This window comes from Miniopterus schreibersii, assembly GCF_964146895.1.
Source record: "Miniopterus schreibersii genome assembly, chromosome: 9".
Classification (NCBI taxonomy): domain Eukaryota; kingdom Metazoa; phylum Chordata; class Mammalia; order Chiroptera; family Miniopteridae; genus Miniopterus; species Miniopterus schreibersii.
The window spans coordinates 78,994,964-79,014,153 of record NC_138118.1 but is presented as its reverse complement, the minus strand read 5'-3'; the positions used below and the strand labels follow the sequence as shown (position 1 = coordinate 79,014,153).

General features: G+C 47.2%; 1 protein-coding gene across 1 annotated transcript in view; it reads right to left on the bottom strand.

Annotated features, from left to right (window-relative positions):
* NPSR1 (neuropeptide S receptor 1) overlaps positions 1 to 19,190 on the bottom strand; it is a 77,918-nt gene that overhangs the window by 56,094 nt on the left and 2,634 nt on the right. The window contains exon 2 of the mRNA XM_081146937.1: positions 8,899 to 9,031. Coding sequence (XP_081003063.1) covers positions 8,899 to 9,031 — 133 coding nt within the window. The remainder of the gene's footprint in view (positions 1 to 8,898; positions 9,032 to 19,190) is intronic.

Below are 19,190 nucleotides of genomic sequence, written 5' to 3'. Positions count from 1 at the left end.
TTCTCAACCTGGGCCTTGAAGCTCCTGCCTTGTGCTCCTGAAGCCCAGCTGCCACCCTTCAAGGAAGCTCTGGAGGGACCCACATGAAGAGGAACTGAGGAGCCTGAGACCTTGCTAAGCTCCCAGCTGTCAGCCAGCCTCAACACACCAGCCATGCCTTCCAGACCATTCCCAGCTGAGCCCCAGATGTCATGGAGCGAAGAGGACCTGCCTCCCTCTACCCTGTTTGATTTCTGGATTCTCAGAAACATGAGGGGAAATCAACCGATGTTTTAAGTTGTTACGCAACAATCAATGACCAGAAGAGGGAGACTAGTTTATGTTAATAATGTTCCCCGAGGTATCATGGACATGAGGCCTGGCACGTGTGCACAGTGAGTCTGTGATCCTATTTCTTGAGGTTCCTATGTGTGGAGGGACTTGGGACAAGTCCAGGGATGGATGGATAGCTTCCCAGCCAGTGGGGAGATTTTCCATTTTCTGGTCACCAACTCTGCAGCCTCCCCAGTTCCAGCTTTATTCCTGAGGACCGGTTCTCTGCTCTAGTCCTGCCGCCTGGACCTCCCCACAGATGTGAAAACACAGCCCCTGAATGTTGCATTTAATTCCCATTAAGTTCTGCAGAGCTCTGCTCCCGTAGCCTTCCTGCCTAAGTGTCCATTCTTTATTTCTGGCAGCTGAAGGTTCCACTTTCTGCTAAACTGTTAATTATTATTGTTTTAAATATATGTTTTTTTCTTCTAGAAGTTCTAATTTGGAGTGGAGGTGAGGGTGGCATGCAAAGGGGGGATTCCACAGGCTGCTCCATCCGACTTTTAAACTTGAATTCCCTAATTTCTCTCTAGACTATTTTTGGGTCTTTGCCCCCCAATATCACAAGACTGTGCTAGCAAAACCATGAACGTACTCACTGCTGGAAAAGATGCAAATTCACTCAGGAAAAAGAAATCATGTTGTCGATTTTTAAGTTCATGGTTGGGTCCTATTGCTCTACCAGGATGGATCTGACTGTTGGAATTCTGCTGCTAGGGGGACTAGCAATGCTAACTACTGATCAGGGAGGGCCTCACACCCTGTGCTTGTTTCATTCTGACAACCTCTGAAGAGCTGTGTCCTTTGGATCAGACCCTCTCAGGATCCGTCTCCACTGCAAACAGCTGATGGGTCCAGGCTGCTCGTATGGATCGCCCAGATAATGTAGAGGAGCTTCTTTTCCCCTCTTAGATTTTAACAAAACTGGCAGATGGGAATTCAAGCTGGAACATTCAGCAAGAGAATTAATATACTGAAATGTGACCCTTTGACAGATACTAAAATGAGTATAGAAGGCTATGGGGGCAAGTGCATGGAGAAAAAATAATTATGGAAGGAAGGAAACTGGAAACAGAACTGAGATGATTATGTCAGTCCTCTGAGGAATGAATAAATTCTCTCTTATAAGTAATTAAGTCTCCTCCTCACATCCATACACTGTATGTTGGCTCAGACACTTAAACACATCTCTGTTTAAATTGCTCCTCTGCTCAAAGACTTCAGTGATGACCCAGTGCCCTACTTTGTTACACTCCAACTCCTGGTCCTTCGAGCCGTCTACAGCCCGGCCTCGACCTACCCCGAGAGTAGTGGTTCTTAAGCTTGGGTACACTTCTGAGCCTCTGGGACCTTTATAAATTCTGGACGCCTTCTCACATACACAAAAATAGATCGAAGGTTATAATTAACATGTGTGTTAATGACATCATCTTATATACTGTTATCCCCACCACCCAGCTTCAAGAATGGAGTTGAGTTTTGGAAAGATCCCTTTGACTACAGTGTAAAGAAAGGACATAAAAATGAAGCAATAACCAAAAAAAACATAGCAAAAATGTCAGTGGAAAAGTAGATTGGAGAGCTTCAGACAGGTATCTGTGATCTCAGACAATTCATTAAATTAATATTTGTTAAATACACACATCCCTCTTGGCATCCTGTTTTCTAGGGCAGCTCCCTGTCTATCTCTCTGGGAAACCCACCCATCACTGAAGAGCGATCTTTTTTAGACCGGCCTTTCTGATTTCCCTATGAGAATATAATTTTGCCTTTTTTGAAACCCTCTTAGCTCTGGCCTTTATGGATTTTTTTTCTCATGACATTTTCCTCTGTCTTGTGTCAGTTGAATGAAAACTTTGATTTCTCCCTGCTATAGGGAAGTCCCCAGGTGAAAGACTATTTTCTACTAATGTCATTCTTCCCTGTCGGGCCTAGAAGACAACCTTGTGTGCAGTAGACCCCAATTAATGTCTCCCCGCTGAAGCTGTTCACAGACCAAGGGGAACTTCTTAGTGCTCCCATATCAGGCCAAATAGAAAGGTCCTTGTCTTAATGGCTAAAGGTTCTGATTGTTCATGGCCTTTGAGACTTCAGTGCAGGAAACATGAAGGGCAGCTGAGTCACAAACAGTGGAATCTAGAAATAGGTAATTCACAGACGGTGCATTTCTTCCCCCCTTCCTCTGCTTTCTCTCCTCTCCTGGAAGGGAGGTCATCATATAATTGGTCCAAGGACCTTGAGGAAAGGCCCAAAGAACTAGGAATAGTCCTCTCCTGACAGGCCTACTACACTTGTAAGATTTGGTCAGAAAGTAGCCTTTCTAGGTGCAAGTAGTAGCAAGGGCTTTGGACACAGGGAATTAGGGACTTAGGACGGCTCAGGGGAGGGGCTGGGGAGAGGTGGGGGCCTGCTGCCTGGGGAGAACAAATGCTTGGTGAAGGCGAGTGCCTTTCCCAGGCCACACAGCTGCTAGTGGTGGAGCAGAGGCAGGGGACAAAGTGAACCCCAGTTTCTCTGAAAAGGAAAAGCCTTCCTCAGAGACTAGCTCATTCCTCTCTGTGAAATTATTCCCGCGGTGATAGGACGATCCCTTCGCTCCTGCTGCAGATCAGTGGGTCTCCTTTGTGGACACACATCGCCCCTTCCCGGAGGGGCAGTGGTGGCCTGGTGCAGCCACCACGGGGACAGCCGAAGGGGAGGCGCGTGCGTCGGCTCGGGAGCCGGCAGCTAGCGAGGCGTCGGGGTGCGTGAGGCACCGAGCGGGGCTTCGGAAGCGTTGAGCAGAGGAAGCCCCGGGCGCCAGGGAAAGAATATGTGCGAAAAACCACTTCAGTTCGGGAAACATGCCTGAATTGGAAGCGGTATGTTGTGTGTTCTTTTCACATTTTACAGAATAAAAGGCGAAAGGTAAGGTAATAAGACATTAGGTAGTTGTGGAAAGAAATACTGAGAAGCTGAAAAGCACTAGACGGCATAAGGAATGAGTGCTGTGAGGCGGCCACAGGAAAGCAACTTGGAAGATGGTTAGAAACGATAAAAGGAGGGTTAATGTTGTTAAGAACAGTGGAATAAAAATCAAATAAATGTTAGGAAAAGCTTAAATAATTCTTCCTACTGTAGGGCCAAGGTATTTAACTGATGACAGAGAAAGACCATTGTTTGTGTGAATAGTTAGTGCTCCAGAGCACAAGATCCAAATAAATGGAAGACAGTAAATATCCAGACATGAATAAAATGAGCTAAGAAATCACTTTAATCTGCAGATCAAAAGAGCTTACTTGGCAAATAGAATCTCAAACACACCAGTAAACAGATACAACCAAGTAAAAGTATAAATCCTCAAAGAAAAAAAAAAAATCAAGAAACAAAAGATAGCATTTGATAACTTATAAAGAAAGAAATCCCAGGTTGCCTTTAGACTTCTCCTTTGTAGCTTAAAGTTCCGGAGTCAGTGCAGCATCAATGGAGATTTGAGTTGTGGGTTCAATATACCTACGCATATACAGTCAACTAATATTTGACAAGAGAGCCAGGAATACTCAGTGGACAACTCTTCACTAAATGGTGCTGAGGAAGCCAGATATTCACGTGCAAAAGAAGGAAGCTGGGCCCCTGTCTGACACTGCCCACGGAAATCAACTCCAAATAGACTCAAGACAAATGTTAAGACCTGAAACCTTAAAACTCCTGGAAGAAAACTTAGGGGGAATCTCCTTGACACTGGTCTTAGCAATGATTTTGGGGATATGGTACCCAAAGTGCGAACAAGAAAAACAAAAATCAATAAGTGGGACTGCATCCAACTAAAAAGCTTCTGTAGAGCCAAAGAAATGATCGACAAAATGAAAAGGCAATCTATGAGACAGAAGAAAATATTTACAAACCATCGATTTGATATGGGATTGATACCCAAAGTATATAAAAAATTCATACAACTCAATAACCAAAAGAGAAATAATCCATTTAAATTGTCATAGGACCTCAATAGGCATTTTTCCAAAGAAGGTATTCAAATGGCCAACGGGTACGTGGAAAGGTGCTCAACATCACTAATATCAGGAAAATGCACATCAAACCACAATGAGATATCACTTCACATGTGATAGAATGGCTATTAACAAAAGAAAAGGGAGAACAGTGTTAGCAAGGAAGTGGAGAAAAAGGAAGCCTCAGACATTGTTGGTGGGATTGTAAATTGGTGCAGCCTCTATGGAAAAACAGTATGGAAATTCCTCAAAAGATTAAAAATAGAACTACCATCTGATCCAACAATTTCACACTTTGGTATGTGTCTGAATAAAGTGAAATCTCCATCTTCATGAGTGATCTGCACCCTCACACTCATGGCAATATTGTATACGGTAGCCAAGACATGAAAACAACCTAATTGCCCATCAACAGATGAATGGATAAAAAATGTTTGGTAGATATATACAATGGAATATTAGTCAGTCATGAAAAAGGAGATCTCAATTTATGACAATATAGATAAATCTTGAGTGCAGTATACCAAGTGAAATAAGTCACACAGAGGAAGACACATGCTGTGTGATTTCACTTGTATGTGAAATGTTAAAAAAAACCCAAACTCATAGGAACAGAGGACAGATTGGTAGTTGCCAGAGGTGGGGGTTAGGGGAAATCAGTAAAGCTGGTCAAAAGGTACAAACTCCTAGTTATAAGATCAATAAGTTCAGGGGATATAAACTATAACACAGTGACCGTAGTAAACAATACTGTAGTATATATTTGAAAGTAGCTCAAAGAAAAGTTTTAAAAATTTCTTAACACACACATGAATTGCAACTATGTGAAGGGATGGATACTAGCTAAAATTATTATGGTAGTCATTTTTTAATATATACATATTGCTTTGGACACCTTAAGCTTACACACATGTTCTATGTCAACTTTATCTCAATACCGGTAAAAAATATGAAAGTGAAAAAAATGAATGAGCAGAATTAAAATAAATAAGGAATTAAGTATTAAGGAATTAAGTAATTTAAAAACCCAGGGGAAAAAAGTGAATGAAATCAGCACCGAAAAGTGGCATTGAACTCCACACATGACCTCCACGCTCCTGGCCTCACCTCCCTCGCTGAGCCTCAAAACTTTCTGTTTTCAGATAATGAGTGGGAGGGTTTGAGGGTGAAGAATTCCTCAGTTCATTAGTGAATTACTGTCCAGAAAGTGCTTTGAGGAAAGCTAATTTCTTTTACTAATATGAGAAGATGAGGCCCTTTCCGAAGAAGGAAGTTATTTGGGTGCGTGCCCAAAATTTCCTTTGTTGACTGCTCCCTGGGAGTTACTCTCATCAGCCCCCCTTCTTTACTGTATTCGAATAAAACAGACAAGTCTTGAAGATGATAAATGACTAATAAATTTTAATTGGCACTTCAGCTCATCAATATAAACAGTCATCAAATTCATCCAGAAAATCGCTAGAATCAAAAGTGCTAAAATTGTGGAAGTAGCAGAAATAGCAACTTGGAGATCTTCTGGTTTCCTTCTATCCTCAAGAGTAACCCTACAGCTGAAATCCCAACTGGATACAGAGAATTCGGAGAGAGGCTGTTTTTGAATGGGTCAGAAATGTGGAGAAGGGGAAAGTGAGTTAAAACAGGTGCAAAACTGAAACGCCTCCTCCATCCAAATGTTCTGGTAAGTGGTGTGCTCTTTGTTTTCACAAATGCACGAGCACTGCTGTCATCGCCGTGGGACAAAAGAAGACAAATTAGGTTTGGATTCTTCTCCGATACACTGGCTGCCATGGAAGAAAATGCTCCTTTTAAAATAAGCAAATTATACTTGAGTATGTGTGTAAGTGTCATTAACGGATAAGCAGAGAGAATCCCTGCCCTGAAGAAACCGGTAAGGGCTCTGTAAGCATTGCAAGCCAGGGAGGCTTTAAAACAAGACTCTGCGTCTCTGGTGGTGGCTTCTAGAGCATTTGTCTTATGACATTTTTCATGATCTTTGAGTCCTCGGTGACCTAAAAAGACATCAGCCAATTTGAAAGCCACACCAGTGTCTTTCTTTGATGCAGTAAGTCCGCTCCTTTTTTATTTTATTTATTTTTTTAATATATATTTTTATTGATTTCGGAGGGAGGGAGAGAGAGAGAAACATCAATGATGAGAGAGAGTCATTGATCGGCTGCCTCCTGCATGGTCCCTGCTGGGGATGGAGCCTGAAACCCGGGCAAGTGCCCTGATGGGGAATCAAACGGTGACCTTCTAGTTCATGGGTTGATGTTCAGCCACTGAGCCACACCAGCCTGGCAGTAAGTCCACGTCTGTAAACTTTCCTAAATAATAAATAATGCTCACAAGATTTAATTGTAAGAATATTCATCGTAGCGTAGATGTGTTTTAATAGTAAAATTTATTTTGGAAAAATATAAACAGCTGACAATATGAAGTATACCACAGTGACTATGGTAAACAATACTGTATTGCATCTTTGAAAGTTGCCCAGAGAGAAGTTTATTTTGGAAATTTACTTTGGAAAAATCTAAACAGCCAATAATAATTTCCCTACATAATGAAGCAATCTAATGGGCCACTCCAGTGTATGGAGATTGGGCAGATACCAGTCTGCTGAGAGAAAAGGCCAGAAGAAGAGAGCGTGGCTCCCTGGAGGAAGCATCCTCAGAGTTGGGGAATGGGTGGTCAACAGACATCCTTTGTCTAAGCTCCCTTCTCAATGGAAGTAGGAAAGACACGCTATGCCAGAGACTGCCCCTTACCTCTATTCTCATTCTTTCCTACGAAAAGAAACCTGATTTTATTGTGGCCAATGGGTTAAAAACAAACAGCAAATAACAAACAAACAGAACTTTTTCTTCAGTTAGAAATGGCAAATGAAATGCAAGCAAAAGTTAAGGGGCTGGAGTGGTAGGAATGCCAGCTAAGAGGGCAGGTAGCTGGCGTAGGCCCCTCTTGTCTGTCTTTCTCTTTTCCTTCCCATTGACTAGAATGTGGGTGTGATGGCAGGAATTCCAGCAGCCACCTTGAACCAAGAACTTTCTTTACCAAGAGCTGACCTTGAGGATGAATTTCTTTTCATGGAGTAGAAATAAAGAAGAGCCTGGGTCCCCCATGACAAAGGAACACATTATGAACCCTGATTGTTTATCTCTAGAATTCCTTACCTGAGATAAAAACAAATCCTTATACCATCATTCTCTGGATCTTATGTACGTGTGGCTAAATCTGATTCCAACTCATTTACCGCGTCTGTGTAGAATGTGAGTTGCAACATGGTAATCGAAGAAAGATAATGAAATAAGTTATTATACCCTCCAGGGATTCTGCATCTCAGTATTTGCAGGATAGTCCTGATTACCCTTTACTCTTAAAACCCTAGGAATGAAAAATGGGGCTCCCGTTTGCAGGGAAGATGGAAGTAGCTTCCTCCCATCACAAGTCCCACCTCGTGACTCGGGCTCCTCTTAGGGCCCCTCTTGCCATCTTTATACTTCTAGGCAGGGCCTTGTTTTCAACCCGGGTCGCTGGAGCCCAGCTCGGGCAGATGGGCTGCTGCTCTTTGTAAGAGGGGGTTTTCAGGTTACCAACATTGCGCGGCCGAGGTTCTCTTGGCAATTGCACTGTTGTATTTTTCATATATTGTGGCTCAAGACAATTCCCAGAGACTCTCCACTGCCATTACTGCAACCCAGTGCAACCCGACAAGGCCGGAGTGCACCAGATGCCCTTTCTGACAGTCACTTTCCATCGCCTCTTGTTAGCACTTAATACTTATTTTTGCATTTGCCCTACAGTCTGATTCAAATTCAACTCACATGACAGCCACCTTGTTCCCAGAGCTCAGGACTTCAAGCCCGTCTTAGGCTGGACCCTCCAGGAGTCTCGTCTGCACATTCCCTCCTCTGATCAGCGGAATCAGACTCTCCCCTTGGAGGTGTTTTCCTACCCATTTGAACTGGACCCATCTCTGAGGGGGTGTTTCCCTCACAGGCCATTCTGTTCCCCCTCTGGGCACTATGCATTCATACTTCAGCTACACTGGCCGTTCCCCAAACCCGCGTTTAAGCATCCCGATCCTGGTTATCATCTTATGTCCTTATAGCAAGCCCAGCAGTGGTGTTGCATGTCACTTGCACTTCAAACATAGTGCCCATGGACTTAAATCTGCAAAGTGCTTGAGATACCACTCATATTATTGAGTAGAGATCATTCTGGTCCATTTTCTGGGATCTCCCCTGTAAGCTCATAGGTATGATGTGGTCGTATCACCTTAGTGAACTGTGGAGGCTGCTGTGTATAGGGAGAGTGGAACCTTCTAGAACCCTTTGGTGGCACTGATATTGGTATTTTCAACTCTGTTGTGTAGTGAGTTATTTTTGTAATGGAATCTTACAGATATTTCAATGTGTTACATTTGCTGGAAGAAATACTCAAATATGGGTTTTAGGTCCCGATCGAAATTACTCCCAAATTTGCTGATGTCTTTTGGATGGACAGTCTACCGTTTCTGTTGGGAAAATAATTGAGGGCGAGAAGCCTCAGGCCTCCCACAGCCGCAGCCGCTTTCCTGTCCCTGCCCCGCGCAGCGGCCTACCTGTCACCGCCAGCTGGGTCACGAAGAAGGTCATCCTCGACTTCCTCTTGCGCTTCCACGTGGAAAACAGCACAGCGGCGTTTCCCACCATGGTGAAGACAAAGAGGACCCACAGCGTGATCAGCTGCTCGGTCTGAAATGTGAGCGACACAAACCAGTCACCTGGGGCACCCGGGGACTTTGCAGAACGCAAGGCTCGGGCTTCGGCGCTGGAAGGTCTTCCTTCTGGCCTCATGTCCCACTGTCAAAGCTCCACCCTCCAGAGACCGAAGGCCCCTGGTCCTTGTTTACACCGACATTGATGCAACCTTTAAAAATACTATGTCAAGAAGCCCCCAAAGGCATGCATTCTTTGGCCAAGCAATTTTAAGTCTACGTGACAGAATCCAAGGGATGGAAAAGACCACTACAGTGCAAAGATGTGCACATTTATTAAGAAGAAAATCAGGCATTGCTTAAAGATAACAGGATGGTAAAGTTAATAAAACTCTTCAGTTCAGCGAACAATTATGTAGCTATGAACCATGACAGCCGGAAAGATTATGTAGCAACATCAAAAATGCTCGTAACGAGAAGTGGGAAAACATGATAAAATTCCATGTTGGGTGTGACTATACGTGTGGGAAAAAGACTGAAGTGCTCTAAAAGGTCAGTGGTGGTTATTGTAGGCTAGTGTGGTTATGGGTTATCGTTTTCTTTTTACAGAGTTTTATGCTATAGTAATATTAAAGCTCTACTGAATAATGCATAATTAGTAAAAATCAGGGGGGAAAGCAGGAATGCTACTTATTTAAAATGCCACATCTTTCACAGAAAGTTCTCCATGATTCCCTCAAACGGAGTTTTCACCTGTTTAAAGTCCATCGCCCAGAATGAGCAGAGGGTCAGGGCGCCGCGATGGACTGGACACAGGGCCGGGCTGGGGATCAGAAGCTTGGGGCCCTGGATCCAGAGGCAGGCCCCAAATGGAAAGCCACGAGACTTCAGCCCAACAGGCCTGGGCAGGGCCCCGGTAAGAATGCCCGAGTCTAAGACTGAGGCCTGAGGAGCGGGTCCTGTTTGCAGAGGAGGGGGCGAGCCTGAGGAGGCCCGGGGTGGTCAGGCCTGCAGGTCCCCTTGGCTGCGCTGCGGCGCCCAGCTAGCTGCTCGGTCAGGCACCAGCCTGTGACGCTGCCCTGAAGGCATTTAGAGTGACTAACACCCACGATCACCTGACCTTGAATAAAGCAGGGACCTTCCACTGTATGGGTAACGCGAGGACTTGGAAAATTATGGGAACTGCGGAAAAAAGGTCAGAGGCATTTGAGCAGCGCAGCCAGGTGAGTGATTTGGTATAAAAGTGGCTTCATCACCGGCCTGACTTGGAACCAGATTCTTTGCTACTTGCTAGGCACGGGACGTGTTGCTGATAACCTCCCCGAGCCTGTTTTCTCATTTATAAGATGGAGATAAAAATAAAATCTGCCTCGGGATGCCTGGGATGGATATATACGGTGATGACAATGGAGATTTCTAGACGCGTCTGAAGCGTAGCATGCACACAATGAAAGCGGTCTGTCGCCTGCCTTAGTTCCGCGGGCTGCCCGTAGGTGTGAGACGTGTATTTATAAGTAACTCACAACCTTTTAAGAACGATGCTCAGCTTCGCCCTGTTCATCCTGTTCTCTGTTGGAGTTTCACCCGAGCCTGACAGGCGCCCACCTTCCCCCCCCTCCACCCAGGCACCCTGTCCAACCGCAGAGTATAGTTGGGGGTGAACTGCTCCCTGGTGGTGGCCGGAGAAAAAATTCCAGCCAGGCGCTCAATGCTAGTAGAACAGAGGAAGCTGGGAGTTGTTCAATGATGAAACACTAGGGTGTTTTCTACGCGGTTACATGGTTGTGGATTCATGGCTGATTCGTCTTCCACCTCAAGTGATTGAGGCCATGCCGTGGCATCGCTGTCTGCAGACCAGACAATCCCAACGTGGGATTCGGAGGGACGAAGTACCGTGTTCTGGATGCTGCTGGTGCCGCCCCAGCACGGGAACCTGGGATTTGACTCCGAGGGATATGTCTCCAAGGCCAAAAGGATGCCCATGAGGGCAGGCATTGGGTCTGGGTCACCGCTCCCTGCGGAAGGTGCTTAATAAACATCTGTAGGAAGGCTGTGGGGTCAGTGACAAGTACAAGGGCACTTAGAAGTGCCACAGACAAGGTTATCTGAAATGAGAATATTTCGGGAAACACAGGACATTTAGTTGGGTGACTCTAGTTGGAAGTGGATGGGTCAGGCGTAGGTTCCCCAAACCCAAGGAATGCTGACCCTCTTTCCCAGTGGAGTCCTGGAAACTGGGAGATAATATGTCTAAAGGATCTTTAACAATCATTGCAATGAACAGGAACATTATTGGAGCGACTCCATTAATCTAGCACCTGACTTCTTCAGTTTGCACTGTATAGTAGGTGATCGATAAGTGTTGTTGTTGATTGACTGCCCTGTGCTGAGCATTGTTTGAGACGCTTTGCTTACTGCTCATTTCATCCTAACAACCTGACCAATGAGATGTCGCTGATGTCGCTGTCCTCAGTCTTTTAGGGAAGAAGTGGGGCTCAGAGAAGTTACTAACTTGGCTGGTATACCTGGTTCATCAGGGATGCGGCTGAGATTGGAATATTGCTTTGCTTAACTGGAAAGCCCATGCCTTGCTTGCTGTACTGGTTTTCTGCTCCAGTTTGGGGCTGGAGTTGGTGAAGTTTCCTCATTTACTTTCAATTTTCAAGTGGGAAACAGATCTTTTAGATTTTTCTTCTGACTTTTGTGAAGCTGGGTTTCGGGAGCTGGGTCAGTTTTGTGACTGTGTTCCCCCAAGCCGAGCAAAAGGTTAATGCTCAGTATGCGTTTGAGTGGACGGACACTGGAGCCACGTGTGGCCTCCATACGGCAGTCATCCTGCATGTCACACAGGATACAGCGACACCATCTGCCCAGGGACCACAGAGCTTTCCATACCCCTTACACTTCCACGGTTCATTTTATGATGATTGTCATCTCTGTTGTGTCGAAGATGGTAACACCTCAAACACAGGAAAGCGCAAATACATCTTCCTTCCCAAGGGAGGAAATGAAGTCTCAGAAAGGTTATAATTCAGCCTCTGTCCTGAGCGAGCGGGCAGAGAAGCTGTGCTGCCTTGTCACCGGACCTGGGTGCCGCCTGTCATTCACAGCACCCAGCCCCTGCGGCTGCTCAAAGCCTCATTCATTTGCAGAGGTGGGTTGGAAATATCAAGAGTGAGGATCTGAAAACGTCCCATTCCATTGAAGACGAATCAGCACGTAACACAGAGAACACGCGAGTTAAAGTGAGACAGGTGGGGACAGACCGCAGAGCTTAGGACTCCCCATTACACCTGGGGAGTGAGAACAGGCAGGGGCCCTGGCGAACCCCGGGAGCTAAGCACGTCGGACCAGATGGGAGCTCTCATCAGGAGCCGGCCCCAGCCTCTCCCTGTGGCCCACCCACCTGCCACCTCAGAAGGCACTGCCAGGGGGCAGCAACCGGGAACGGCCACGCGGGAGGCAGAGGGAGGGCTGGGCTTGCTCGGGAGGGCTCGCCCTGGATTCATCCCATGACCACCTCCTCCCCATGACACCCCTTTTGAGAATCCGCATCTTCACCACCCTTCCCAGGAACCCAGCTGGGAGACATCGTCGCAAATACAGCTGAATTACTGTCATCAGACCCTCTTATCTGCAGTCACCTTTTCTAACTGCTTTACCTAGAGCTATGGTAATCCTATCTTGAATTACCCAGGGTAGTCTTTATTTCAAATATTCAATTATAAAAAATAGATAACAGGACATTTTAATGGATTACTATTACCAGAAGTAAAAATGATATAAAGCTATATATATGTGGGGATGTGAATTCAGGTTTTATATTTCGGTAAAGCTTTTCATATCATTACAGGCATCCAGGTCAGGGATGCAGGTGGCAGCCTCTGGCTAGGGGCTGGTGGGACGAGCTGGCAGGGGCTCCTGCATGGAGAACAGAAACATGAATAAGGCTGGAGGTATTGTCACAGCCTGGATCTGTCGAGGTTGACAGCAGGGCTGTGGCCCAAGATGGTTCCAGGGAGTTGTGGACTAAGTCACCCTGTGGACTCTCAGGTAGTCTTAGAGGGGGAGGCATTTCTCCTGAGGGAGAGCCTTGGCATATACGTTGCGGTTTAGGGATGATACTCAGGCCAGAGGTGGGAAAACTGTCCTTGAAACCATATTGTTGTGAATATTATTATACTGTTCTGCGTTCTGTATAATTAAGTTCAACAGGCATTTATTGAGAATCTAGTAGCAAGTTCAAAATAGTTTGGGGATGGAAGGAAGGCTAAGACAGGAGCTCATAGTCTGATGGTGGAGGCATATATGTAGACAGAAAATTTCAATGTGGCCTATTATAATGGAGAACTTGAAAAGAGTCTGGTCATGGCTGGTCCAAAGGTAGGTCCTGGAGAAATTAATATATGAGTTGAGCCTGAAAATGTGAGTAGAAATAACCAAGCAAAGAAACAGGGTACCTGGCGAAAGTATGAGTGAAGGCAGAGGACAGATGGGGCCGTCCCTGATCAATAGGTGTGGTCACAGAGCAGAGAAAATCTTGTATATAAATGAGAACTGGGGCCAGTGTCCTGAGAACCAACCATTTAAAAAACAGGGAAAAGTCCACCCTGGGTCTTCGTCCTGAGTTAGAGGAGCCTGCTACCAAGAGAAAAGATTCTTCCCCATCTGAAATTTTCTTTAATTGTCTTCATTCCCAGGATGGCCTTTGCCCTACCTCTCAATGCTGTCATCATAGGTGACAGAAGACAACAGGTTTACTTCCTTCAAACTGGGGCTGAACAGGGAAGCCATTTGCTGCCTAACATTTCTTTCCTAGTTTCACCTCCAGGACGTATTAAATAACTACATCAGCTCTTTCTGCTCCGACTGGAAAGGGTTAGGAGCATAAGATCTGGAGTATTTCGTCACTGCTGCCATGTGTCATCTTTCACGTCCATGAGCAATGTTAATTTCCCGCCTGTGGCCTAATTGTTCTCATTTCAACCACAGTTGGGTGCAGGGGACTCCTTTTGCATAACTGTCTGATCCAGCTTCCTGATCACTAGTGGATCCTCGGATTTCCCCCGAAACAGAAACTCCAGTGTCCCACATTCATTGTAACATGAGCCCCTTTTGGGGATTCATTCTTAGATCACAAGAGGACCTCCGGGTTGATCACAAACAGGATGTATCGGAAGCTTCGAGGCAATTACATTCAGGGATTCCATCTGAATTCTCATAAAACACCAGACCAGAGATGCAAGAAATCATCTGAAACCCCACTGGGCTCCAGGTCCAGGCAGTAATTAATATTTGTTGAACAAACAAACGGAGCATCTGCTGTGTACCCAGAACTGGGATTAACACTGAAATTGCTATTTGAGTTCTAGACCCTTCAAATATAGAAAACTAACATCTGGTTCATATTAGGCTCAGATCTCTATAAAGGCAGTAGAAACAGAGGTAATTACTACGGAATAAAAATATCAAGAAACTATTCTCCCCGATGATCCATATAATTAAAAAATAAGCCCGTGGGATTTTATTTTTTGTTCCAGAGGTGCTGATAAACAGTGGAAAGTCACTGAGCACCCCCCCCCCCAAGGCTCAGCTCAGCTCAGCTCAGCTCAGCTCAGCTCAGCTCAGCTCAGCTCAGCCTGATCTTTCCACCTGCGATTCCCAGAGCAGCGGCGGGTGCAGAGAAACCCGGGGGCTAGCAAGAGGAGGAGCAGAAGCAGATGCAGATGTGAGGCAGGGGCAGGGCGCCGAACATCTGGCGGAGCACAGGCAGGGGAAGGGGCGGAGAGGGCCTCGCACAAGCCCCAATGCCCTAAACTGCTGCTCTTCTTGGCCTCACTTCCTGTGCGTCTCAGTTGGGTGCTTGTTGGTCAGCAGAGTTTCAAAGGCTCATGAGTTAGTGTGCACCCAGTTCACACAGTTGGTCATCTGTCTTGGTTTCCCTGTGTCTTCTCGTTCCCTTGCCTGCATTCCCAGGTCCCCTGCGTGCCGTGTGAGTCTTGGAGGCCTCCCCCGCCCAGGATGGGACATCAGGCCCCCCACCTCTCACCTGTCACTCCGTGGGCAAATGTCCATGGTGACCTTGGGTGGTTTTGCTTTCTCATGGCCTAGAGAGTCTTGTTGGCAGAGTAGCCCATTCTTTCTCTGGCTAGGGCATAATTTACCGCTTTAAATAGCCCTTCCTTTTGCCGGCCATTACGATTGTCTAGATAAAAATCAGAGGTTATATCTGCATGATAAAGTAAGAAATGGAATCTTCTCTAAATATCTTATTCTACATTTTCTATGGTCCAATTGAAAGAAAAGAAACAGCTCAACTCACCACCACTGTCTGAGGACCTCATGCACATGGAAGCCATTCTGGAGAGTCCCACCCTGCAGTGACCTCTCCTAGAGTCCTTAGAGGCTCTTGCATGCAGACAATGCTAGCTCGTGGCCTCTCAGCAAGTAGCTTTGAGGAAAGAGTGGAACTACTAGTGCCTGGGGGTATAAGAGCTCACGCTGATTGAGTCCGTCCATTCAGGTCACTCGCTGTTCTTAGCAGCTTCATTCACAAGCGTTGGGGCACTTAACCTCTCACGACCACCCTCCCAGGAACAATCGATTATTAGCATTGGCTGTGGGTGAATAAACCGAGGCACCAGCAGAAGCAGACTGCAATGGTCACGTAGCCAGGCTGGTGGCGCTGGGACTTGGCCCCAGCAGGGTGGTGTCAGATCTGTGCCTCCCTAAAGTGACGAAGATGTGAGAGCCTGAGTTTACACCTGGGGGTGACCAGGCTACATTTTCTACAATCAGGTGGACTGAGAGGCCCAGAGAGAAGCCAAATGCAGTTACAGAAAAATAAAGTCACATATCCTGCCCACTCAAGTTCATGGTTGGAAGCATTCTGGCCCATGACGTCAACAGGAAATTATTCCGAGGATGTCAGGGGGACATCTTGGAGCATTAATGGATGTCTCTCTCTGCTTCCTTGATAAAACCTCCCCCGGCCTGGCAGCCAGAGAGCTTAACTCCATGTGCCCTGAGGGGGAAAATCTTCACACTCCGTTCCCAGGAGAAAGAAGCCATCTTCAGGCTTTCAGATGCCTCTTGGAGGGAGTCCTAAAGGCGTGGGGAGAAATGGCTCTTTCCCTCCTGAGAGCATTCAGAGCAGAGAGCCTAGAATAAGAAGTTTGGGTGTGTGGTCAGTTTCCCCAGGACAGAGGAAGAGGCTAAGGGACACGGGAGTGTTGGGGGGTACAACGGTGGGACAGATGTCACGAGAGGGGACACTGATGAGAGGACATTATATTGCCACCTCCACAGGTTAAGACAGAGAGAGAGGAGGAGATGACAGTGCTAAGTGTGGGGGCTCAGGGCAGGAAGGGGGCTTGTGGATAGAAGCCGGGACTGGCAGCCCCGGGGATCTCCCCAGCTGTTGTGGTGTGAGAGTTGTCCGGTTGTGATGGCCACGTGGGTACAGAAAGAACCAGAGGCAACCCCACTTAGCTTTCTGCTGCCTGGAATTGGGAGTGGAGAAGTGAAACTTCCCATTCCCAGTAAGGACGCAGAAACGTAGCCAGGACGGAGAGAGGGAAGGAGGGAGCTGTGACCACCCGTGTCCCTGAAGGAGGAATGACAAAGGGGCGCTGTAGCAGAAGGCAGAGCAAGCCTGGCCTGGGCTGGGTGGGGACCAGGATGCCCACTTCTGAAGGCCAGAAGGACCCTTCATCTCGGCCGATGCCACCTTGCTCAGATCCCTCCCTGGGTTGGCCCTCTCTCCTCCGGCCACACTGGTGATCACGCAGCAGAAGCCACCCTCCCTCACCGCCTGCGGCTCCCACGCTTCCCCAGTCGGACAACGGAAAACCCTTCAAAGGCCGAAGACTCTGTAATGACTGAGCTTACTCTAGATTAGCTAAGAATATGTGACCTGCCACCAGATGCATCAGTCACACAAAGAGAAATGTAACTGATAGAGTTTTCCTTTCTCACAGCTCGGGTGTCGAGCTCGGCAACTGCACGGCATCCTCGTGGGGCCAGCCAGCAACGCCGGAGCCTTTCTCAAGGGCACGGGGTGAAGTCAGGCACGGTGGCCCTGCCAGGGTCGGGGACTCGGGAGTGGAGCGTGAGGTCTGGGTGGCGGGCGCAGGCAGTGAAGGGCAGCCCTTACTAACCCTTTGGCCCAGCGACACGAGCAGTGATTTCCCTGGAACAGCTGCAGGACTCAACCGGGGAAACTCCAAACGAACATGCTGAGTGGAACCAATAAGACGGTGCAGATGCGTGATGGGAGTGCAAGGCCCCTGTTATAACTTGCGGGAGACACACGGGAAGCTGAGGGGACCCGGGGCTCCTGGGCTCCAGGAAGGACATCACTGACGGTGTCCTGGGGGCCAGGGCAGGAATGGAGACACGCGAGTCCCAAAGGGGTGTGGTGGCAGAAGAGGAGGGTTCCGGGGGGCAGGCAGGTGGGCAGAGAGGAGTCTGAGTGACAGCCACTGAAGGTGAAACTGCTGGTCCCGTAGGGAGAGTGAGTCCTTACAGCCCCGATACAGGGACAAGAAGCACGCACAGGGGACTTAAACTCCTTAAGCTGGGTTCTTGCTTGCAGCCCAGGGTGCGATAACTGGGACAAGGGTTGGACTGGAATTTGCGTTCATTACGTGAATGGGGGAAGGATGCGTTAGGAAATGAACAGGAAGGCAGCAGGCAGGGGGGAGGGGCGCCAGACGGTGGCCAATCACCTTCAAGCGCTTAGAAGCCATCATTTGCATACAAACAATTAGACTAATTGGGTGCCGTTTGTAACTACTCACTAAAGGAGACTTAATAAAAGATTAGCATTAGGTAATATCTAGCAGTCTTGGTTCATGCTTCTCCCCTCACCTACGAGCAATAAAACTGAGTTCATTTGCATTATTTTATAACATAAGCAAGTGACTAATGGAGCCGGGCTTCCCTCTCGGTTACTTTGAATTCATTTTCTCATCATTAGAATCAGAGATTTGGGATTTGAGTTCACTGCTAGCGAATTCCCCGGCCGAGTTAAAGGCTGTTATGAAGAGGCTACTGTTCCATATTTGTCTTCCACTGGGACAGTTTTTTTATTCAGGTCCCCAGTTTACTTTCCGACAAGACAGGTCCCATCTTCCTTGGAAACTTCTGGTAGATTCTTGATGCCCAGGCAATTCCTTAATGCTGAGGTTTAGGACTTGAGGAACTGAACTGGATGGGACCTTGAAAGTATGAGAAATTGAAAACTGGGAAGGAAACCAGGGCCTGAACCGAGAACCTTGAACCCAGGACTGACCACAGAGTGTTAGTCACTTGAAGCTCATGATAGAGGAAGAAAGTGGTGAACTCACCCCTGCCCCCTGCTGATATCTGAAGACATGCTTAGGGTGGCAGAGTAGGTTAGAGCGGTGGGGGAAGCGGGGCAAGAATTTGGGGGTGGAGATGGGAAGGGTAAAGAGGCTCTAACCTGTGAGGGAGGGGCTCGTAAGATCTAGACAGGGATACCTTGTCTTCTGCCAAGAGAGCTTTGGGGTTTGGAGAACTAGAGTGCTGGGTAGGAAACCAAGTTAGAAACCCAGGCATGTGGCTGAGGCAAGACAGCTGAATCTAGGTAGGGCTGCAATGCAGTGGGTACAGGCTCCCCTGGGCTGAACCAGGTAAGGGGTCCCAGTCCAAGGTGCCATAAACAATTCCATACCCCACCCACCGGAATCTATAACCTGCCTTGGGCACGCTGGCTTAGAAATCAGATGGGGATGTGCTGAATGAGCCTGCAGAGAAGGGCCTCGGTGAGTACAGCTGGTAGAGGCCAGGCCAGGCAGGGCTGGCCTGTTTAATAAGACCCCCACCGCCCTCATGGGGAAAGCAAGCTTTCTGTTTCCCCGTACGACAACATGTAGGCAACTGAGAGAACAGAACACCACACTTCGTTTCTGCAGTAAATGTTTATCGAGTATGCCCAGGGTGGTGCTGGTTTCTGGAGAGAATCTGAAACAAACATCAGGCATTGCTTGCACTCAAGGAGCTTAATGACTGTTACAGATATTGAAAGAGCAGATGAAGACAGACTTGGATTATCACAAGGGGAGAGGTACATGCCACGGCACTACTGGAATTCAGAGGAGGAATAAGTCCAGGGGGGCTTCGTGGAGGAAGCAACCTACAAGGAGCCTTAAAGAGTGAGTAGAACTTAGATA